Below are 24,686 nucleotides of genomic sequence, written 5' to 3'. Positions count from 1 at the left end.
ATGGATAGAACATGAACTCACATGCAGAACTGTAACACTTTAGCAAAAAAGTTGCACAAGTTTACTGTTTTTATTCACCACTCAGCTGCATTAGTGTGATGCAACAATTCTTATGTGCAGTGTGAAGTTCCTCCTCACATACACCACCTTGCCAGTTAAGTGTATGTACAAAACAGGAGATAGATAGGTTATTAGCATGAAATATGACAGCTTTCTCAGGTAAAATTTTGTTTTGGTTGTGTGACTGTACTGAATTAACTGGGGCTGTGTCACAGTGAGAGAGAATTGTATTTAAGCTTAGATACTTCCAATTACAACTGAATAAGAGCTCTGTTCTGTGCCTGTAGCCATCATTATCTGTCTACTTTAAGAAATAGTATCAGTTGTCATCTTGGATGGATACAAATCATAACAAAAACCAAACTTTATTATAAAATACAATACTATAAATTAACACTGTTTCCTGATGTCAAGCTAAAGTAGAACAGTCTCTCATCCCAGACCCAAACCTATTTCTTCATCACATTGAGATCTCGTATCTGCATGATGGTGACTTGAAGCATGATGCTCAGAAATGCCAGTTTTGACTAAAATTGCTAATTTTTCATCCTGTATTGGATAGTAAGATAGATTTTTTTTTCTATCACCTGAGCTTCTTTGTTCACACTTGAGACAGAATTTCATGACTCACATACCAAGTTGCACATTTACACATACCTGGGTTTGACGTGTATTGCATTGCAATCATTAACATTGATGATGCAGATAGATTGACATGAGCTGGAACACCTTCCCTTTTTGAGGAGCCCACTTAAAAAAAAAAAAAAAAAGGATTAAAAAAAAAAAAGGATTAAAAAAAATCAGCATATAACAAGGAAATTAGCATATTATTCTGATTTCAACTCATACAAATAATATAAATAAAAGTAAAAAACCCTAAGGTATCACATCATTAAAAAAAACAAAAAACAAAAAACATTTTATATTAGTGGGGGTTAATCCCCTGGAAGAGAGAGATGACTCTCTAAATAAATATTTTTAAAAGAATCTCACAAATAACTGTAAGAAACTTTCAATATGAACTTGAGTTGAGTTGAGAAATATAGAATCATTTCACAGAGCATGTATCTGTCCTCCTAGATCAGTAATATTTCTTTCTCAGAGCTGCAATGACCAAAGACAGTGATCTTCTCAGGCATTCTCCTTCAGAATCCACAGACTGATCAGAACAGAGTCAGTCCTATGGTCACACACACCTGGGACTCAGGTTGTAGGTAAGGCAAGGATGAAGTAGAAAGCAAGGAATCAAGGAGAATGGAAAGCTTACTTTTGGTATGCAATGGCAAAGCTGTGAGATTGGTGGAGGCTGACTGGTGGTATATGGCACAACGTACTTCTCAGGGACTACACAACATGATTATGGCTATATACCACAGTGTGATCTATGGTAAAGACAAACGGTAGCAATGCAGTGAAGCCAAGGTGATGTAATTTTGACCTCACATATGAAGTAGCTAGAGTTCCTTCTAATCTCCTGCTGTACATTCACTATCAGATAGTAGACTTGGAATAACTGCAGAGTGAAGGTGCTCATTTGCAGAACTACATCATGGCAATATATCTTCTAAGGCACCCACCTACACAACAGGAGATGTGCATTTTCTCTGTTCATGTTCTACAGTTCATTTCCAAGCCTGTTTGTCAGGACCAAGACACTAAGTATTTGGGATAGAACCTAATCATTGTTCTGTGAGATACTTTCATCCCTCCCATCTGGCTCTTCAGCTGCTCGTGCCATCTCTTGTACCCTCCCTTTCAGTTTGACTCAGAGCTGAGGACCAGGAAAAAGAAAGGTTCTATGCTTGCCTTGCAAAGGAACAGATCACTCCCAGTGGAGAAAGCCTAGGACACTACTTTGAAGAGCACATAACTGGTAAAGGAAGGGAAAACAGAATAATGTGCTATCTCCCCATATGCCCCAACATTAATGTGCAACAGAGAGCTAAAACATTCCTTTTTGAATGTCATCCGCACAGAGTACAGAATTGCATATATGCAAGAAAGCCAAGGGTTTGGCTCCATCAGTTCTTTTGGAGAACAGTTTTAGAGATTTGAAGACAGGGTGGGATATGTTACCTAAGTACATCAGCTGTTCATTAACAGATAACATCAGTAGAGGAAATAAAAGTTTAATATAACATTCTGCTCTTAACCCAAAGAGGAAATTTTTTCCAAGAGCACTGACTGAAAATAGTTAGGCGTAAATTTCAACAAAATCTGTACTGTACTTCTTTCCTTGTTCTAAGAGGAATTTTCACACTTGTCACTGACATCAGTGTAGATCTTTATACAAATAATAATAATAATAATAATACTAATAATAATAATAATAATAATAATAATAATAATAATAATAATAATAATAATTTAAAAGAAAAAAGTCCTGCTTTTTCCATAAAGGCCTGCAACACAAATAAGGGAGAGATATTCTCAGAATCACAGGATGGTTGATTTTGGACAAGATGATCCACAGAGGTTCTTTCCAACTCCTGCTCAAATAAAGGTCAGCTAGAGCAGGTACTCAGGATGTTGTCCAGTTGTGTTTTGAGAATCTGGTCAACTCCACAGGGAAACAACTGCTGGTTAAAACTGATTTTTAACATTAAACCTAATATTTTTGTTTGCAGAAAATGGTTAAAATTCTCTCTAAATCAAGGTTTTAGGTACAAAGACAAGTACACAATTCAGAACTCAAGGACTCACAACCTACAGGAATTCTGAAATTAGGTAATCATGTCATACCTTCAGGGGAGAAAATGAAACTCCACACTCCCCATCCCATCTGCCCCCCAAAAAAGGCAGCCATTATCAAATTCTGACTTAAAACTTAGAGATAGAAGACATTATGTGTGCAGCTCTTTAGTACAGTAATTAAAATGACAGGAAGAGATGGAGGGAGAAAACTGGAAATTCTTCATGGTATCATTACATTGAAAAGATTCATTACTGTACATCCACGTTCAGTGCAGATTCAAAAATCATATACGCATATTGATATTGCATACATCATTTAGCAGCATTCTGCCTGTTAACTGTAATCAAGAAAATAATCAATAATAAAATTATAGAATTATTTTCATCTATGAGCAGTCTTTTTATATACATACAGTATTGCATAACAATTCTATGGCATAACTGGCTCTCACAGACTGATATTGTATCAGTGTACTATTTTCTGAACCATAACAATACCAGAATAAATTCTACTTACAGATAGCCATAGGCAGAAAAGATGTGCTGAGATATTCTATAATATCCTTGTGCAGAAATGGTGGAAAGGTAGCTAATGTTGAAATCATTGTATAAGGTAAAGTACTCAAAATATCATCATTGAGAAAAGGAAGCAAGCATGTAGTAGTGTAAAAAATTGATTGCCCAAGATCTGTTGAATAAAATGAAATAAATACAGAATCATTACGTTGGAAAATAATTACAACTTACTTAATTACTTCTTGATTTATGAATCCGTCTAAAGTTTGCATTTCAAACTTTAATTCAAGTTTTTTCCCTTTAAGTATTTCATAATTAATTACTTAATTATCATGGTCACAAATAATCACTCATAATTGAAGCCCCTCCTAAAACAGAAGAAAACAGCTGTTCAGCTGTATCCAGAACAGTTTGGAGGGAATACAAATACAGTAAAACTAACACGCCTACATAAAGCGGCCTGCATTTAAGCAGAAGTGTTATTTCAGATTTGATAGGTACTTAGGTTTGAAAAAGCCCCCTTTTGCAAAAAGCTTCTCAAATTATCTGCCAACAAAATCAGACTTTGATCTTAATTATCTTTATGACAACTGCAAATTGCTTCCCACACAAAGGCTCAGGGGAGCATCACTGCATTTTGCAAACAATATGTGATTAAACAGAGAGTCTTGTTTCCATTGGAAGCCATTGAGACCAAGAACACCCAAGGCTTCAGAAGAATAAGATAATTATAAATTTATGAGTTTCCAGACTAATTCTAATTAATACAATGTTTTGGAAGATATACTTAAGAAATTGCAACATTTCAAGATCTAAACAGAGGAGATATGTTATTGTATATGTGGGAACTGTGACATCTTCCAAATGAGGAACTGACCAGTAACCCTCCAAGAATCCAATGAACTCCAGGTCTGAACCTGTGTGGTCACTACAAAATATCATAAGGCATTATCTCTGCAGGAAAGGGATTTCTTCTGTTACTGACTCCATTAACCTTAATTGTATTACACAGATCTCTAAACTCATCTGTACTCCTAGGATGATTTGAGTGCTCAGAGAAGTCTGCACTTCATTTTTGTGTATGCAGTAAGCCTTCTGTGGAAAGCCTAGACTTGTAATGGTAGAGCACGTTTTGCTCTTGCAATACATATTTACATATTGACAGTTTGCTATTGTCTGACATGATCACATCTGAGGACCATCTAATGTACCTGTTGTACTTACCCAACCAGCATGGATTGTTCAGAGTTAAAAAACAAAAAAGCACATTTCTTTTTGACAAATGCTATGTTGAGGGAAAAAAATAATTAAGTTCTATCACAAAAATTTGATTCTCAATACACAGAAGCACAGGAAATAATAGGTGAAGTCCCCTTGCCTCACAGAAGTCAACCATATTATTTCTGGCACATGTTTATCTAATTTGGCTTTAGTAATGTCAGGACATTTTCACTCCCTCATCTGTCAATTCTTCTTAGTGTTTAACCATACACATAACGAAAAGGTGTTGGATTTCTGTTTTGTTTTTGAAATTTCTTCTGCTGGAATATAAGCCAAATACTTCTAATCCTTCTCCCAGGTAACCATAAATACAGTTTATTTCTCCTTGCAGCAATCTTTAAACAATCTTTACATGTTTATAATCACAATTCCCCTCCATTTTCTTTAAGCCAAAAATATTTTGGTTTTTCCTTTCTGTCCACACTTTCTAGACTTCACATTATTCTTGTTTCTTTTTCCTGGAGAATCTTCCCGAATAGTTTGTGCATTTCTTAGGACCAGATGAATAAATCTGAAAATTTTACTCCAGCTGCTACCTTGCTAGAGATATTAGAATGAAAAATTAAATAAAATGCTTTGGATGTCTAATAAAAGGTGTTTACACATTGCCAGTATTAGTATATTAATGAGTCAGTCAGCGTCTGATCTGCTGTAACACTTTGTGCAGTATGACTTTCAAGCCAATATTTCTCATTTGATTTCTCATATGCAAATATAGTATTTTACTTTTGACTTTGAAGAGGTTTCAAAACAAACTGCAATTTACCAAGATTATTTTGAATTAGAAATTGTTCACATAAGGGACACTACTTTTACTACCTTGATATCCCCTGTAAATCAAAATGCTTTTTCATTGCTGTCAGCCCAGTAAAATTAAAATATTTAAAAACACTACACGCAACACAGGCTCCTGTAAGGTTCACACTTGGTGTATCCAAAGCACTCCCTCTCCTGGTGTGCTTTTCCTCATTCAAGTGACAACTATATGTCCCAGACTGCCCATGTCAAGTAACACAGCAGTGACAGTCTGAATAAGGACAGAAAACTTCACCAGAAGAACCATTGTGCCATCATAAAACAAAATCATGTTTGTTTGTTCTTTAGAAGACTCCATTGGTTTTTAATTATCACCATGTTATCTACTTAGAAAAATACTGTTTTGATAATTAACTTCAATTTCTGGAAAAATGGTAAAGTCATCAAGCCTATAATTTGCTAATAGTCCCCTTTTTCCAAGATCCCAGTGCAGTAATCATTGAATCAAGACATGCTGCTGCCAACTCAGAAGTAATTTAGCATTTAGCAGAAGCAGCTTTCCTGCTAAAGAGTTTAGCAGTGAATCAGACTGATGACAGTACTCCCTGTACTGAACTACATAAGTTCATCATGATATAATACACCCTGGTACCATGGTGAAAATTAATTTCTGGCTTGTGCAACATAAGGAAAATGCTGGGTTCCAAAACCACATTATGGGAAGCCACAGATTAGCAAGACAGATATGCAGTACTTGAGGGAAAAAGAAAAAAGAAAAAAGAAAAAGAAACAATAAAAATACACCACAGTCACAAAACCCTTGAGATGAAGTAGTTCAAAACCTAAGAAAACACCGCTTTTCAGTAAGTCAGATGGAAATATTGGCATCTTTTTAATCTGGAATATTTTAAAGCCATCTCCATTGTCATCGTTTTTCTTCAATCAAATGTATACTATGTTCTGTGCAGAGATGGACTTTCACCAAAACACTAAATCTGCATATTCCTCCACTTCAAAAAGAGAAGCCTGAAGACATCCCTACAGATTCATATTCAGGTTCCAGATATTTTTAGACACATTTGTATTACTTTAGTTCCATACTACCAGCATTTCACTGAAAACCAGACAAGTTCAGAATTCAAACCCAAATCCATGGTTCACGAAACAAAATATCTTTTATTTCAGAAAGCAAACCAAACACTTTGATATAAGTACATCCCAGTAGATATGACATCCAGATCCAGATCAGTTTAGGCCCATCTCTTCTATTGCATATAAGCATCATTCATGGATTCACGGCACTGAAGTTAAGTGTACTGGAAGGGTTCAAGGGCCTGCTTACCATGTTGACCATGTTGTAGCAATGGAACTAGATCCAGCAGTGTCACCAGTGTCACGTAAAGTCCTTGATAGTCCAAAGATGGGTAGTCTGATAACTGAGCATCACGACTTTGCTGGCCACGTTCTGATGGAGCATCTCGCAGGACGCTGTAAAGGAGGGAGCGAGTAACAGTAGGGTTGATGGAACTGACCTGTGGTCTTAGAGATGGGGTGAGTGGGAATGGCACAGGAAAAAGACACATGGTCATGGGCACTGTCAAATTGGAGGCATCTTGATTCTCCTTCTTCCCTGTGCGGGACAAAATGCTGTTGGGGGGACAAAGAAAAAAAAGAGACAACAAAGACACAAAGAACAGCACATTACATTGAAATGACACTATAAAACAAATAATAAAACACCAGATACATCCCACATAAGATGCAATTGCTCCCAAAACCAGTTTATCTACAAATCTAGTAACCATTGATTTTCATGCTCCAAGACACAAGAATTAAAATTGACAGCTACGAACATTTTCATTGCATCTCATGTGTTATCTGGTTCATAAGGAGCAAAAATATAAAAATGCATGTTTCAGTGCCCTACCCATGTTTCACAGTTAAGAAAAATTCTAGGTATTAATAATGTTTGCTATGGAAAAATAGCTGTGTCAAAACAGATCGGTATTTTACTCCAAGATTTTGAGAGGTTATTGGATTTTACTCCCCTCTAGGAAATCATTTGAAACAACTGACTGAAAACATGTAAAATATAGGTGTGGCACTTGCAGAAACATGTTTTAGCAAAGAATAAACATGTGTGTTTGTTAAGACAGTCTTAAAAATCACATGTTTATTGCATTAAAATAATGTCTATGTATTTTATGATACTGTTTCATGACCACTCAGTCAGTATCATTTGAGATAATGAAGTTTAAACAGGCACATGGATTTAGAAATAATATAATATTTCTAAAATGTTAACTAAACTACATTTGGAAAAGTTATAAAATAATATATAGTAGATGGTCTTTAGCATATGTTGCGAGCTAATGATAATGGTTGTTCATGTTTTCTTAACTTTGATCATGTTTAAGGAGGAAACATTTTACTTTACGAATACAAATGTTCCTTGGGTAAATAGTTACCTTCAAAATCTAAGTGCTAAGCAAGCAAGACCAATAATGTAACTGCAGATCAGACAGTATGTTACCATACATTCCTCCTGCTACTTACGTTATTTATTCAACAAAACTCACTATAAACTAAAGGAGAGATAATTTCAAGAAAATAAAAAAGGATTTAGTGGGAATCAAAATAGAAGCTATATGTCAACCACCTCATTGATGTAGTTTTACGAATGTTGTAAACATGTTAACCTAATTTTCTAAAAAGAAAGATAAAAAGCTACTTTAGATATAAATTGTCACTTAAGCAGTGCTACATTTTAGTTCTCAGGCAATGATAGGGCTATCTCAGTCTTTGTATGTGCCTAGAAAATATAATACACCTTTTAAATATATTGAACCACACACAGTTTTTGATGTTTTGCTGATTTCTTTAGGCATATTTTGCACCTCTCAGCAATCAGGATTCCCAAAAACAATTCCTGATGGTTTAACTCCACCTCCAAAGTCAGCATTAAAACTTAACTTATAAAAGACAAGAGAGTAGCATCAAAATTCCCACTGACTTATGAAGAGCAGAATTACGCCAAGAGGGAGACTTCTGAAAGTCTCCATTATCTTTAACAGAAGAGACATCCCTACCATATAACCACCTTAGCACAGATGCATCTGTGTCAATGTAAAAACTCACACAAATAAGCTGAACTCATGCAAAGGTGCTTATAAGAAGAGATGCCATTCATTCGCTATATATGTAAAACACTTCCACAGTTACAGTTGTATGCCAAGTGGCTACTACCAGGCAGGTCTCACACCACACTTGCAGCCAGACATCGCAGGCATATTGTCTATTTTAATAAACTACTTTTTTACTACTATGCCCTATATATTTGTTAGATTAATTTGATTTCTGTTACCCAATGTCCAGTACAAGAAAAGTATTGACTGCCATGAAAATGTTTATAAAATTGTATCAGAAAAATCACTAGGATCTAGTATGACTTCAAAAACAAATTATTAAGAGTGCTGGTTCCTTATTTCCTATTGACTTTTAATTTTCTTGGTGCTTATTTGCTGTATTCTACAGCTCTCGTTTATAGACATGAAGGTACTAAATTATACTCTACCTCTGTCTACTAGAAGATGATACCAATTTTCCATCCCTGAACTTGTCAACACATCACTTCAATCACAGTTGCTTCCAGAAAGTGTAGTACTCTATTACTTCATCCTTGCTTTGAAAAGTGTAAGGCAGTGATGGAGAGTTTGCACTACAGACTTCTTTTTTTTTTTTGATGTGAAGCTATGGCCAACTGACTGGAAACCAAGACGCACAGTCTTATATATTGACTGGGTCATCATTCTGTTAACTCCAGGAACAGAAATTAGATCATATATGAAAAATAGATCTAATCATGTCAAATTTAGGTGGGGGGAAAAAAACACAAAACACCCGAAACTATCAGATCCAGATTTGTGCCTGATGAGAATGTTACAATGGCAATAAATCAGAGTCAAAAATGAAAATCTGTGAAGTCTTCTAAGACTAAGATAGAATTGTTGCAGTTTGTTCCTGTTTCTGCTCATAGCACATACTGAGAACAGGGACTGCCAGCAGATCATAACTCCATACTGAACCTGCTCCATGACATGCAAGGAAACTGTCAGGCTTCCTTCAAGAAGGATGAGGATTTGTACACCTCTGCTGCAAATCTAGCTCAAAATTATTGTCTTTCAGGAAACATTTCCTAAGATGTCTGAGGGATTTGCATCTCACCAAGGCAGCAAAACAAGTGTGATTATTAATTAGCCACTAGGCATTTGTAACTATTCCTTATGAAATACATTTTACTTAGAAACATGCACGGAGACTTTTCTCCGAGAAAATGTGGAAGAGTAAGTTGATCTGCAAGATGTTTAAACCTTAAGATCATTCCTCAAATGAGAGTTAAAATACTGAAAATGAGCAGGGCATGAAACAAATTCATGCGGTAATGTAAGGAAATGCTTTTGTCCAAAGAGGAAAATTAAGGAAGAACTAAATGAATCAATATGCTATGCATTGTGTATGGTGACTTTATGTGATGTTTGTTCATAGAAAAAAGGAATTGAATTTTTTTAGCCATTCCACATCTGCTCCCCCCACCCCTGAGCTTGTGCTATATTGAAGCTATATACAGCGCAAAGGAGCAAACTAATCCCTTGTGCAATAACTAGCAGAATGACACCAGATATGAATGTGATCCAAAACAGTAGGCATACCCCCACTGAAAGCACATTCAATGTGCCCATACTATGGGAAGGTAAAAAATATAAGTAGTAAAAACTACACTTGTAAAACACAATCATAATACGGAATTTCTGTGACTAAGCACCTTTCCTTCTTGATTCCTTTGACTACATGTTTATCAATAAAAGTTTGTCCTGAAAATCAGCTGCAGAAAGAATACACATCAAAGTAGAAAATATTTTTAAAGTTCTTTTTAAAATAGATGACCCCAACCAATTTGCTCCGCAAGACAAAACAAATCTCCAGAAACCAGTGGACATTTCTGCTGTTTGATCAGTACTCTTTCTGCAGCGTGAATTCATTTCATATGTTCCATCTCAAGCTAAAAAGGTTATTCTCCATCACATATTTCTAACACTGAAGTTAAACCTTACACAAGGGAGTAACAGTGTAGGAGACAGAAAGGAGACTCGGCACACAGAGAAATTTTTGATCAGACTGTTCAGAAAGACAAGTTCTTAACCAGTCTGTTTAGTTTCAGGATAAATCTTAGAGATCTGCATACAGTGGGTGGGAGTTTCCTCCTTTCCATCTGCCACACTAAACACAGGGTATGTTCTGTTTTGCTTCTTTAGCCAGCTTTTATCTTAGAATAAGCAAGCATATACACTTATACCAGTTCAACCACAGCACACAGGTTCTCACCACAGTTCAGATTTCCCAGTTATAAGGATTTGACCAGACTGAGCATCAGAATTCAGGCTACTTAATAAATTTATATCCAAGTCCTGGCTGAAATTTCTGGCATCCCTCTACCTCTGAGGTTGATCAGATCCAGCATTGGTAAGGACAAAGCCATTTGGGAATAATGTAGATCTATGTTTTTCATATCAGTTTCACTTCTGCCTCATGAGGTAAGCATCAACAACAGGATTTTGGTTCAGTCCCATTCCAAGCACAAAATAAAGAAATAGAGTTGCTCAGTTGTGCTGTTGCTATTCTAATTCTAAACTATTCCCATAACTGGTAATTGTAAAGCTTCTTCAGTAAGCCCAGAAACCTCCCTGCCCATGGAGTACAAAGCATTTGTTGCAGAGGACATGCAGTTGTACTGCTCAGGAAGATTAAGACAGCAGGTGGTATATTTTCTCTAAGAAGAAGTTTTTAAATTCATTCTGTTCCAGAACTTTTGCCCCAGAAAGAAATGGATCTCACTGTAGCACTTGGTAGTTACAGCTGAGAAACAAGATATAAAACATTCAGAGTAAAGCTGTTAAAGCAAGAGATTTAGACTTGAAGGCTCACAGCATTTAAGTAGAGGCACTATAGTTAAGAGCCTTCTTCAAACATGACCTAAATGTGTTTGTTGTGTGAAACAAACCGTCAAAACATTCTGATGTTGGAACAAAGTCCTATTTCAGAGGTATTCTCAATGACTTTTTGAATCTTTTTTATTTTTTATTATTATTTTGTTACTGCTGCTGTGTTATAAGACAAAATTCCCTTACTGATCTTTTAAAAAGCCCTACTGGTTGCCTCACTTCTTTTTTCAGCACTTTAAATGCTGAGGGAAACACATTTCACAGCGGTTAAACAATTCCAGTCTTGAGATTTTCAGCTAACAGAAGGGCTGGGTTTCTTTGTTTCTGTTTGGTGGTTTTGTTGCTGCTTTTTTGTTTGTTTTTAAAGAGTGAAATACGTGTTCCGCTGATAAGAAGTAATTCTGTCTACGTATCTTTCCTTCTCATAGGTTTACAATCAGGGTCATGAATCCTGTTATGTTCCATGGGTTTTGAATGACTGTTAGAATAAACTAATATTCTTTCAAGTTAAATTCATGCTTCTCCACTTATTTGCATCATCTGGTTATGTGTACAAATATGCAGTTAACTGTAATAAATGACTGTTTCCTCAGGACATAAGACAAATGGCTGTATTTTCAGACTAGTTTCTGACAGCAAGGAGAAACATCCCAGGTACAAATTCAGGAAGCTATACACTAACATTATTTTATTTATATATGAAAACTAATGCCAATCAAAACCTGGGCAGATAAAAATCCAATCCTCACCATCAAATGCCATTTTAAATCGATTTGAAAATATGGAACCACTAGGTAGCACCATGGAATCAAGCAGGATATGCATGTCATTCCTGATTAAGCCCTACAACTTTTTACATCTTTTTAAAAAGATAAGAGGTAATGTTTCCTATTCAAAATGCATTCTGTATTTGTATGGTATTTTGCACCACATATTGTCACTAAATGGTGAATCAAACTAGATCAAACTAACAGGTCAGAGTAATCCTGATCTCTTGCTGCTGACATCCAAATCCAGATCTGTATACCAACTTCACAGCAATTCATAATGTTATGAGGGACTGAACCAGAACCCAATCTGAACTATGTCACAGACTCTAGTCCTGTTTGCCTGGCTCATTGCTCTACCATCCCAAAGCACCAGGGTTGTCAAGTAGGTCATGAGCGTCCACTTCTAAAGCTCTGCAGGTCACTAGATCCTTTCTTCATGGGTTCAGTATGTTTGCACATTCACCTAAGACTTAGAAGGGCCAAGTAAATGTGTAAACAACCAAGTTTATTTTAGAATCAGCCACTCAATAAGCAGCTTAACTGGGCAAATTGGGCAACAGCCACTGAAGAGATTAATTTATACCATCCTTTTCTTAAATTATGCTCTGACTCTTTCTGGTAGAGCACCAACCCATTAAATCCCACAAACAATTCAAAGTCAGTGAATACCCCCTACAATACTTCAGCAATTATTTTTTACTTCTTCAAGAGCACTAGTTAAAACTTACCTCAATAACGTCTGAGAAAAGTACTTCAGAGTATTTGCAATGTCAGTCCCAGAGGGCACAGGGTAAATGTTGTGGAGAACCCGGTTGTGGTATTCTTGAAGGTAACGGATTTTGGAAGCAACTACATAAAAGACAAAAAACAGACACAGAAAGTTTCATTCAGCTTTTTGCAGATGTTGAGGAAATCGCCTCTGCTCCTACCACAACTGATTTTTATATTTTTTTTTTGTCATTAATTTAAGAATTAAGCCATTAAAAAGGTTTTTTTCACTCTTTTTACTGAATAAATTGAACATTACCATGCATGAGCGCTAAGGGGAAGACAAGAAAGGCAGCGAGTCTGCTCCTGCTTCATATTGCCTTTGTGCTAGCAAATGGGGGGGGTAATTGAAAAAGAGCAGTTATCTGTGTCTTCAAAAAATCTCAGGATTCATTTATAATAAATGAGACACTGGATAACAGGAGGTTTATGTGAGGTGACATTTCTATAGCCAAAAGGAGAAATACAAGCTAATACAGAGAGCTGGTATTATTTACTTAATGTTACAAATATACGCTATGCAATGAACTACAGATACTAAAAGAGCTGTGCTGTTTCTTTAAGTGTCTTAAGAAATTTGATCAAGCAGATGAGAGCATTTCAAAGAGTAGAAGAAGCTCTACACCTTCTTTGAGATTGGTTGTTTTAGAAATAGCGCTCTTAGTATCTAACCAAGCTCCATGTTCAGTATTGGAAGAAAAATGATCCACTATAGCTACCGAGTTGCGCACTGCCTATGTGAGGCCAGCCTCATGCAGGTATAATCAAGGATGGTCTGGGCACGTTTTGCTCTATTCAGTCTGACCATCTCTACAGAGGAACCCAGTCTGCCAACCCTCAATTGCCCAAACCATAGAATTCTCAGAGTTGGAAGGGACCTTTAAAGGTCATCTAGTCCAACTCCGCAGCAATGAACAGGGACATCCACATGTAGAACAAGCTGTGTAGAGCCTGGTCCAGCCTGACCTTGAATGTGGCTGCCATGGCTTTCAAGCTACTGCAGGGGAGATCCAGGCTGGACATTAGGAGGTATTACTTCTCAGAAAGGGTGGTCAGGCACTGGAATGGACTGACCAGGGAGGTGGTGGAGTCATCAACCCTGGGGGTGTTCAAGGAAAGACTGGATGTTGTGTTGAGGGACACGGTTTAGTGGGAGCTATTGGTAATAGGTGAACAGTTGGACTGGATGATCTTTTAGGTCTTTTCCAACCTTGGTGATTCTATGATTCTATGATTCAGATATCTGTAAATGAAATTAATTAATGAAATGCCAAAAATTATGGAACATCTTCCGACAATTACTTCCTTTCAGTAGCGGGTATATATATTTTTTCTATTAATCAGCGCAGTCTTGCAATTATATAAGCTGAAATAACAGAACACTTTATTTAGATTTTCTAAATACTTAACATAGCTCTAGACTCAAGGTTTTGGCCTCACCTCACAGAGCTGCCCAGAACGCTGACCATTTCAGTACAGCATCCCAGAACACTGACACCCTTCTAAAAGAAAGTCCCAGAGCAAAGGTTTATAAGCCCTGAAGATAGTGAAATGTGTGAATTACCTGAGCGTCCAGAGATACAATTCAAAATATGATGTCACTCTGTGGAAATACTTTCTTTGCCCCTCTCATGGGGTCATCATATAAAACAAATTCAAAGTAAAAATGGAAAGGAAATATTTCATGGTATTTTGCTGGGTATCTCTTTATTATCTGCACCAACCTAACTAAACTTCCTAGCTTCCTCATAAGCACTTACTGAATTGAGTGAAACTATTAAGAGCTTTTAAATATGGTTTTGGTTGTTCCACTACCCTGGAAAATACTGTGAGAATCAGGCTTTCCCGGGACATTACTTACCACAACTAAATGCCAGTTAGTGTAACTCAAGGTGAAAAAGAACCAACTCTTTTTTGATACAAAAGCATACCTTGGGCATGCTGTGGTGGTGGGTCAAGTAATGAAACCCACTGTCAGTATCCCCTCGTATGAGATATGAAATGCAAGCGGTCACAAAAAGAGAAGCTTCTCAAGATGATTTCCCAGATTGCCACCATTTTACCTGCTTTCCATACAACCTGCCAAAGTGCTGAGGGGGTGGCCATGCATTCATGTTTAGACCAGTGCCTTGTTGCTCTTTCCAACTGGTCACTCCGTTTCCACATTTGTTGGGTTTTTTTTTCCCGTTGTTTCTTGGTAAATTCAGATTCAGTATAACTCCTCCTTGAGACATTCTGGTTCTCACTTGTCTGTCCATGAGGGCAGAAGCAACAGCAGCCACAGTTGGAGTCTGAAGGTTTGCCTGATAATTACGCATGCACATCAATATAATCCTTGTCAGACACCATCACCATTGGTCAAAAATTGCAGGTGAGTGGATCTTTAAGTTATGTAGAGAAAAAGACATTTGGTAATGCCATAATAACTAAACAGGGGAGCAGCCTTTGTAAACAAGATACATCCAGTAAGTCGGAATGCACAGGATATGTCTGCTAACTGAACAGAGTGCGCTGATGTGCCGTGAAAAAGTGTCAGGAAGAGGAAATATCTGCAAACTGGAGCCCAAGTAAATCTTTAAAGAAAAATAACATGGACACAGTAGAGCAGTCTCCCAAATTGTACAGGGGATGAAAAGGAAAGACAGATAAGGAAAAAATATATATATGGAAGAGAAGCTCAAGCAGAGAAGACCAAAAAGAATTAGGAATGGGGAAACTGAGGAGGCAAAACAGAAAAGAGGGAAAATGCTGAAGACAGTGGCAGGATAAGGAACAGCAGACATTCTTCTACAGGCCAGTGTGAAGGACAGTGTATGAGAAGGAAACTTGGGTGGGAGGAAGGCAGAAAGAACAGAGCAGCATGGATCTGAGCACTGCACACTCAAGGCCTGAGGTATGGTCAGAGCATTGCCTTTCTATACACAAGGCCAGAAACACAGCCCCACAGTAATAAATTTGCATCCACATAATATTTTAATAGGGGCATCATCCATTACTGTGAATAAGCGGCAAACCCTAAAGGAAAAGTTACAAGTAATCACTTCCCTAAAGTAGTTCAGCATAGGCTTATCAGAACAAGGACTCTTGCCAGTGACCTGAGAAGCCAACAGGATGCAGAGGACAGCAATGAACCTCTGAGCCATTAGATCGCATCGCGTAGTTATGGCAGTCATCAATCCAGCCTGCTGCTCTAACACCGGCAGAGAAGGTAGCCTTGATGCGGGTGACCATCCCGACAGCGCTGCTGTTTTTCCCTCCGCCTCTCGCAGCGCTCCGGCAGAACAGCAGCTGCCGTCAGCATCCACACACTCGCGGCCCAGCTGCAGCCGTCCCAGCCACCATGTCACCTGGCAGCTCCCCGCACACAGCCATCATGGTGGCTGGCACATCACCGGCTGCCACGAGAAGCTGCGGGCAGAGCTGACGGCAGCCGAGGGTCCTGCAGGGCGTGGAGGAACGCGGCAAGGCAGCGATGCCGCCGTACCTTCAGCCCAAAGGTGCGTGCCACCAGCAAAAGCGGCACCGTGCTTCCATCACACAGCGACGGCAGCATCACGGCAGCAAAGCCAGGAGCACCAACCGGGCGGCACGGCGCCGGGATCGATGCCGGAGAGGCCCGATGCCCGCTCCATCCCTTCCACCCCAGCGCCCAGCGAGGACGGACGCGTTGCGTCCCCAGGAAGGCCGCCTCGCCATCAGTACCACCGCAACGGCGGAGGCAGAAAGAGCCAGAAAGGAGGCGGCCCCCCTCCATAGACCACCCCTCCCGCTGCCCGTTGCCGGGATGCCCTACAACGCGGGGTGAGCGCTGCCCCGCCGGGATGCCCCGCAGCGAGAAGACAGCCCCCGGGACCCCGCTCCCATCGGACTGCACCCGGCCGCGCCGCCCGGCCCCGCCACTCACACTGCTCCGCCTTGGTGGACATGCTGCCGGCGGGGCGGCCCCAAGCGCCCACCCCAGCAGCGGGGACGGCGCAACGCCCCGTCTCGGCGCGACACCACGCTGGGGATGGAGCCGCTGCCGCAGGGATGCGGGCCGGGAGCGGCGGCGGCGGGCGGAGACGGGGCGGGAACGGAGAGAGCTCTTAAAGGGAACCTGCCTGGAACCGCCTCGCTGTCCGGCTCCGGGGGGATGCACCGAGGTCCTGGAGGCCCCAAGAAGGTGGTGGTGCTCCCCAGTGGGGCTCTGGGGGTGTTTGGGGGCTGCCTTGGGGCCACAGGCAGCAGCTGCTCATCATCAGAGTGTCATAGAGCCCTTGAGGTCAGAAAGACCACCAAGATCATTTAGCCCAACCATCACACTGACCCATGCTGTGACCACTCTAAACCATGTCCCTCAGTACCACATATGTACCTTTCTTGAACTCCATCACCTCCCTGGGCAGCCTGTGCCGATACCTTACCATTCTTTCAGAGAAGAAAGGCTTCTCTGTATCCAGCCTGACCCTCCCCAGGCGCAACCTAATGCCTCTCACCTTATCTCTGTTGCCTGGGAGAAGAGTCTGACCCCCACATGCTAAATAAACGAGCTGCACTGCAGACACATCTGTATTTTCTAACCAAATCCTGTTCCACAGTCCTTCCAGATTCACAGTGCATTTTTTCTTCTTATTTCTTATTAGCAATGCCTGTAGGTTCCTGCCATGGGAAAATATGGAATGGCTTGGGTTGGAAGAGACCTTAAAGATCATCCAATTCCAACCCCTGCTGCGGGCAGGGACATCATAACATCATAATTAAAGTAGCACTTACAGAAGTGGAGAAGGAAACAAATACATATTTATCATTTTCCAGGAAAATAAAAATAATAATTAAATAAATGAGGGTATTTGAAATAATAATTACCATTTTTCAGGGTGAGAAATACACATAATTCAGTGGGCACACAAATTCATGGATGTGTGTTCATCCAACTCCAGTTTAAACAGCTGAGGGTGGTAAACAGATCAAGAACCCTGCAGTCCCTGGCTGTATCCAGTAGTTTAGTTTCAGAAGATTGCTTGGCACAGGGGACCTGTGTTTTGCAGGAGTCTGCAGGTACCATAAGGCAGGCGTCTGGATCCTGACAAGTAATACTGTTTCAATATAATCTCCCCAAAGGGCTGAGCTGGATGAGGTGGCGTACAGCAGCCAAAGAGAGCAGTGCCAGGTAGCTGGAGGAGTATAGGTGCATGTTCTGGTTCATCATTCAAGCAGTGCATCCCGGTTCCTGCTGCCCAGATTGGAGAGTGATGCACATCCTGTGACAGGAAGGGTGGCAAAGGGACAGATGCTGTTCCCTGATATTTAACAGGTTGGCTTTTCTTTTTTCTTTTTTTTTTTCCTCATTGATCTTCTAAAAATACTGAATGTGCAAGTTTTTTTCCAACACTGCTCAGAGCTCTTAATGCCTTTTCTTGAGGCCATCTCAGCCTTCATGTAGTCCTTCCCACATTCCTGTTATTGCAAGCCCCCAAGAGAGAGAAGCCAATTTTAACCACTACCTGTGGCTGCTATGGACATATAGTAGAACTGGATGGCAGCTGAAGGACGTGAGTTAATTGGGAAAGGATGGCTCTGGCTGCTTGAGTGGTACTTCACCAAAGCAAAAAGTTCTGTTCTTCTCCCACATGTGCTTTGCTCTTTCCTCCTGCTGAGCTCACTGCAAGATCTGTATGTTGCTACCTGGGCAGCAGAGGTGAGGCAGAGATTGCTTACACTTCATTCTTTCATTAGACACTGATGTGTGATATCAGATCCTGCTGAAGTCAATGAGACTTTTTCCATTTATTTATTGTAATGAAGTGCCTGAGGAGGTCACATGGAACTGCAAGCCTCCCTTCCCCAAGTCTTAACCTCGCCAAACAAAACATCAGTGAGGAAAATGGAGGCTTTCAGAATATAGGCTTTCAGACCTCACAGAAATAGGCTGTTGAAGTCAGACTTCATCTTTATCTTGAATTTCTGTCTGTTGTTGCAACAGATCATGCTAAAGTGTTCTACCACTCATTACAGAACAATAGGGATCTCTTCACTGAGAGGAACTGAGCTCCCATGGGTATCCCTTAAAATATACCGAGTGTTCACATACCAGCGATGAGCCTCCTGAAACATTCAGCTTGATAAAGCAGGAGTACACTGAGAAAATATGAATTCCATTCTTCATATAAAATATTTCTTTGACTTAAGTGCCTGAATATTGGAGGCTTGCCTGCATTTACTCAGCAAGACCCTATACAGTCCAGCATGTATCTCGGGTATATGAGAACAGGTTTATTGCTCATGAGTCCTTGTACATGCCTAAGCCATGCCTAAGCTCCGTAGTGTATTTGGTTTTCCAGGATTGTTTGCCCGTTATTTTTCCAAGGACCAAGGTAAGGCTGTAGCCCTACGATTTCCTAGATACTTGTGTTTGCCCTTCTTGAATTAGGAGTGACATTTGCTTTCTTCCACTTCCACTTCCACTTCTCAGGGCTCTCCCCCAGTTCCCTTGTACTTTTAAAGACAATCAAAAGCAGTCTCACAATGACAGCGGCCACTCTCAGCACTTGGGCATGCATTCCTTTAGTCCTCATGGTCTTATGTATGTCTGACTTGTTTAAATCTTGTCTGACTTGTTCCCTAATCTGATTCCCTCCATCTTACGAGTGAGTCCTTTGTTCTAGAATTTCTGGCCTCACGTCCCTGGATTCCCTATCAGAAAAGGCTAAAGTGAAGAAGATACTGAGTATTTCAGCCTTTTTCACATCCTTCATCACCAGATTCCCCTACCCCATTTTTCTTAGCCTTCTTTTTACCAAATCCCTCTGATTGTCCTTTATTTTCCCTCTCCAGATTCAGATTCAGCTCCTGGTAAGCTCTACTTTTCCTAACTCCATCCATCTCTTCACACTCAGACATTCCTGCACACTGTTTCTCTATTCCTTACAGGTCTTATTCCTTACCCCTGCTCTCACCTCTTATACACTTCCTTTTTACATTTGGCTTTTGTCAGAAACACGTCTTTCATCCACACAAGCCTCCACTGACCTACGTTTGACTTCACTTTAGGAGGGACTGTTTTTGAGCGTGAAGGAGGTAATTGCTGAAAATCAGCCATCTGGATGTCTGGATATTAAGGTGACACAGTATATTTGAGAGAGCTACAAAATACGCCTACCTCTTACAGAGGAAATAGGTATAATCCACTAACCTAGGAGGCTTAATCTTCATGTTTCCTTCTACTGTGCCTTTTGTAGGGTAAGGCAGGTAAGATTTGGGATAGATCCCCATCCATTAATTACTGCTTTTGTGGATTTTGCTGGTTTTGTGACTTTGTTTTCCATAACAGCGTGAATTGCAATGGCAATGTAATTCAGGAAAAAAATAGTGTGTAATGTTTAAAATAATGCAAAATAAAATACCATATGAAGTCTTCCAGACATGAACTGCCTCTGAACAAAGACCTAAAGTCTTTTGGTTTTAACCACTGAGGTTAAACAATCTATTATTGAAAAGGTAATCCTTGTGAAAAATATGAAACTGTAAGCTCTCCTACCATCAACTGCATGCAGAAAATTTCTTAAGTTGTTCATAAATTAGAGTAGATGAATACATATATAAAAATACATCTATTTATGCATCTATCTATGTGTATGTTTATATACATTTACATGTTTGTAAACAGATACGATCACTGTTACCATCTGTTAATACATTCCCATGATGTTTTCCTTAAAGGCTCGGGGTCTTGAGTCCAGGAATTACATCAATCTCCATTTGAATTCTAAGCAAGAAGTAGTTCTCACCTATCACATTTAGAAACTCGGAGTATAAGCATTGTTCAAAACAAATGAGCATTTAAAATTGAAGGGAAGAATTATAATGTTTCACAAGCTTTATCAAACAACACAAAACAAAACAAAACTTTCAGTTTAATTTATTGAAAGCCAGTATCCCAATTTTTGGGTGTTTGCTCACCAGTTCTGACATGGGGTCATCATGAACTGCATTGTGATGGGGTTATTAAGGCCCACAGGGAAAAGCAGGGGATGTCTCAGTCTCTTGCTTTAATCACTACAGGCCACTGAATTGAAGTCTCTGTCATGAAATGGAGGAGAGGAGGGAGAAGAATCTGACTGATAAGCCAGTAGCAATCCCAATAACAGAAGCAAAACGTAACAACTTCACTGGAGCAGAGACAGGAGAGGATGAGCTTCTTTGGCCTTAAGGGCTTTTCAACACCATGCATGCTGCTCTCTGTTTCCAGCACTACCCCCAGGTTAACCCAGCCCAGATGCCAGGTGCTGGTATGGAACAGGAGGCCCTGAAAAGGTTCTCCCCCCATCAGATTCAAACAGCAGATGGAGTCCCTCAGGCTCAGACATGTGCATTTGACAGCAAGAGTTAGACCACATTAAATTTAATTTGTCCCTAAATCTTTGCTCTCTGTAAGCATTAATCTTCATGAATGATGGTAAAACAGATAATCGCTAGAGGAAAAAGTCTATCTGGGATTAAACTGAACCATTAGGCTCAAGTTAGACATGCTACATTACGTATGCCGGTTGACGGAGGATGATTTCTGGAGCTGTTCCTCAAGGCTCAGACACCTGGGCTAGCTGACATCAGCCAGAACACAGTAAATGGGACAGGCACCTCTTCTCCTTCACAGAAAATCATGTCTATGAACAAAAGCAAGAGGGTTTGTGCATCACCTCTGAATTCAGTCTTATTGACAGCTTGTCTTGTGCTCCTTCGATGTTGAGAACTGATTTCTTCCTAGGAGAAGAATATCCAGCCCTAGCCTCTGTGCTTAGACTTAAGAATACAAGGAAAACTGCCTATCTTTTTTGCAGTGTTACTGACATAGGAAATATTCAACCAGAGCTCCTGCTGCGGTAGAGCAGGAATGTAGCTGCTCCAAGGAGGAAGCTGTAGAGTAGAAGGAAAGAAAACAGCAGTAGGATAGAAATTAGGATAGGACAGGATAGGATAATAGATGTTGGCAGCCATGGCAGAAGTGACTGTGATGTGTTCAGAGGCTTGGGTGAAGCCACCAACACGTATCAGTTATGCCATCTGGCATGTGACAAGCGCATTTCAGTCATCACTGACTTGGGCTGATTTAAAGTGAGAGTAGTAAAGAGCTCTGGGCTTCACTATTTCCACTGTGATCCCAACAGGGTAGCCAGCTTGTGATGCTAATGTTTGTTCTTTCCCTCCCAAGTACAGAATAATTATTACTTTAGGGGGAAAATTATCATTAAGAAATACAGTGGTTGGTTGGTTGGTTGGTTGTTTTAAAGCATATTTAATTTTCTTCTTATTCTGAGAATTACTTCAATTAACTATATGGATGTTAGATTAGTCTGTATCTGTCACTGTAAAAACAATCTAATAAATGTCCTCAATTTCTCTTCTAGAGTAATCTCATTAGCCTCTAAATGAACAAAATACTTAATTTGTTGCCATAGCAGTGAAATTTAGAGAAATAAGTGGTGAACTGCATGGAGAACCAGAACAAACCTGATAAGCACCTACCAGGACTACTTAAAAGAATTAGAGATTGTCTTTACTAACTTTAAGAAGCAAGGTGAAATTTGTACCACCCTGGTTGAACTAAATGTTTCTCCAAAGGGAGGATGGTTGGACTAGATGATCTTATAGGTCCTTTCCAACCTTGTGATTCTATGATCTGCAATCCCACACTAGTGCAGAATTATCTACATTAACTACCTGCATGGCTAAAGTGAAAATACATTGTAGTGTTAGGAATTAGAAAGACAAGCATCAAAAAATCACCTTAAACCTATCAAGGCATCCTGGTCCAAAGGATAAGACAACAACATGGAAGACAAGGAACTTAGAGCACAGTTTTTATTTTGCTTTGGTATTTCTGAACTTAGGTAAAAACTTTTGGGAAAAGGCTCTGCTGTGCAAAGCCAGTGATAAATAACTGAAAATAATAATAATAATAATAATAATAATAATAATAATAATAATAATAATAATAATAATAATAATAATAATAATAATAATAAAAAATGGTGTGAGGTTTTCCAGGAAGAAAATGAAGGAAAAATACGTGATATTGAACACTACTGTGATCACTGTCATTTTGCTGCTTTGGGTCCCTCTGTATCACGTTTGTGATCCATGCCATAGTGCAAGTCTTAGCCCAGTGACAACTAGTGTTGACTTACCTTGCCTATGTCCATAAAGGCTGGCTTCCCAGCCAGTTTCAAGTCAGCTCGGTAGCGTCTCCTCCAGATGATGATGCCAAATTGGCTTGTTCCAAAAAGGACCCCAGAAGTTACATACAGTGAACTGAAGGGAGGATTAACAGAGGCAGGAGCCTTGATGTGAAACAAGAATTTAACTAAATTGACATATTAGGGGCACCCTTAGAGCAGCCTTTAAGAAAGCTGCTGCACTTTAGATAGGAATGTCTATATTTTTTAAATCTGTAGGCCCTTAAAATACTCAAGTGGACATGCTGTGCAATCTATGAAGCATGTTAACATCTACTGACTGTTGGATAATATACTCTAGCTACTTTTTGCAGACCCAGTGAGTCTGAATACCACCAATTCTCTTAATAGTGAGTTCATGCAGAGTATCCATTCCTGAGAAGAGGCAATATGGTGGCTGAGAAGCATCATGGTCACTCCTCTTTCTACTTATTCAGATCTATAATGAGTGTTTGAAATAAATATGTAATGTGACATATAACTATTACCGTGAGCCAAATATTCCAAAGTTTAATTCAATACAAACCCATTTGTCTTAGTAGAAATTACCTTTGTTATGCTCCTATGGAAGGACAGGTTTCAGTGGCTGATTTATTTGCATGTATGCATTACCTATGTGCCTACTTGTAGCAAGTTGAAAGCTAACATTGGTACCACTGTAAGAAATGCAAGCCCTTGTTGTAGATACATGATGAGAAACAAAGCAGGGACTCTTCCTCCAACAGACTGCTTGCACCTACACCCAGCCTCCTGCACCAACCTAACCTCCTCCATTAGGGACAACATGATCTTGGACAAGCACTTTATGCTTGGTACTCTCCATTGGTATTATTACAGGAGTGTGACTCTGGCCTTTCTTTACATAGCTCTCTGCTTATGCCTGCTTACAAAGCACAGCACCATTGGCAGAGGCCTGAGTTAGCAGGGAGTCCCAGCACTGTGATTTGAAATCCATCAGCATTTGAAGCCCATTAGTGAAGAAACATGCATCAAATAAGCATTATTTTTAAATACCTCTAAAATATATTTTAAAATAGCATATATACATAAAATATATTTTAAAATATATGCCACATTGCTTTTAGGGAAAAATGCTTGAAATGGACTGAAATTCTGGGAAGAAAAAAATAAGTATTTACTAAGAATATTTATATTTCAAGCAGTTCTGCAGGTAAGGAGCTTCTAAAAATCATTCCTGCTTCAGTATAAATATTCCTACGTACTTATACTGCCAGATGTGATACGCTGGATGACCTTTTTATCACATCTCATCTAGTGCAATTCTCCATGCGTCACACACACTCATTACTCATTACAACCAAGCAAACTCACTATTCATTACCATAATAAAAAGAGACAAGTACAGCAGCTGAAAGATGATGTGTCTTACTGATTTATTTAGCTATTACCAGGTGAGACATGGATGACAAAATTGGGTGCAGGACAAGCAGGCACACTGAAATGTTCAGAATGCTTTCTTACAAAAGGTTCTGCAGAACAGCCTAATTGATGTCAGTGGATATATTCACAGCATGCAAGAGCAGTGTTTCACAGAGCATCTCTCCCAGCTTCACTTCAGTTACTGGCATGGATCTTTCTCTGGATAGGCCCCTATCCAAAACTCATTAAAA

The 24,686-nt window shown here is 39.5% G+C and overlaps 1 protein-coding gene across 13 annotated transcripts in view; it reads right to left on the bottom strand.

The window, feature by feature from the left end:
* Positions 1-16,907, bottom strand: part of UNC79 (unc-79 subunit of NALCN channel complex) — an 84,915-nt gene extending 68,008 nt beyond the window's left edge. For 9 of the 13 annotated variants that reach the window (XM_015865399.3, XM_015865402.3, XM_015865403.3 and 6 more), the window contains exons 1-5: positions 16,749-16,905; positions 12,805-12,925; positions 6,650-6,954; positions 3,272-3,442; positions 718-810 (exon numbers count right to left, since the gene is read on the bottom strand). In XM_015865399.3, coding sequence (XP_015720885.2) covers positions 718-810; positions 3,272-3,442; positions 6,650-6,954; positions 12,805-12,925; positions 16,749-16,770 — 712 coding nt within the window. In that variant the 5' untranslated portion in view covers positions 16,771-16,905. Of the gene's footprint in view, positions 1-717; positions 811-3,271; positions 3,443-6,649; positions 6,955-12,804; positions 12,926-16,328; positions 16,466-16,748 lie in introns of those variants that run through there. The other 4 variants (XM_015865404.3, XM_085549401.1, XM_085549399.1 and 1 more) reach the window with 4 other exon arrangements.
* Between the last annotated feature and the right edge of the window lie 7,779 nt (positions 16,908-24,686).

This window comes from Coturnix japonica, chromosome 5, assembly GCF_054131305.1.
Source record: "Coturnix japonica strain WE chromosome 5, WE-NBRP24, whole genome shotgun sequence".
Lineage (NCBI taxonomy): Eukaryota > Metazoa > Chordata > Aves > Galliformes > Phasianidae > Coturnix > Coturnix japonica.
The sequence above is the reverse complement of the archived record's forward strand: the minus strand, read 5'-3'. Positions and strand labels throughout refer to the sequence as shown.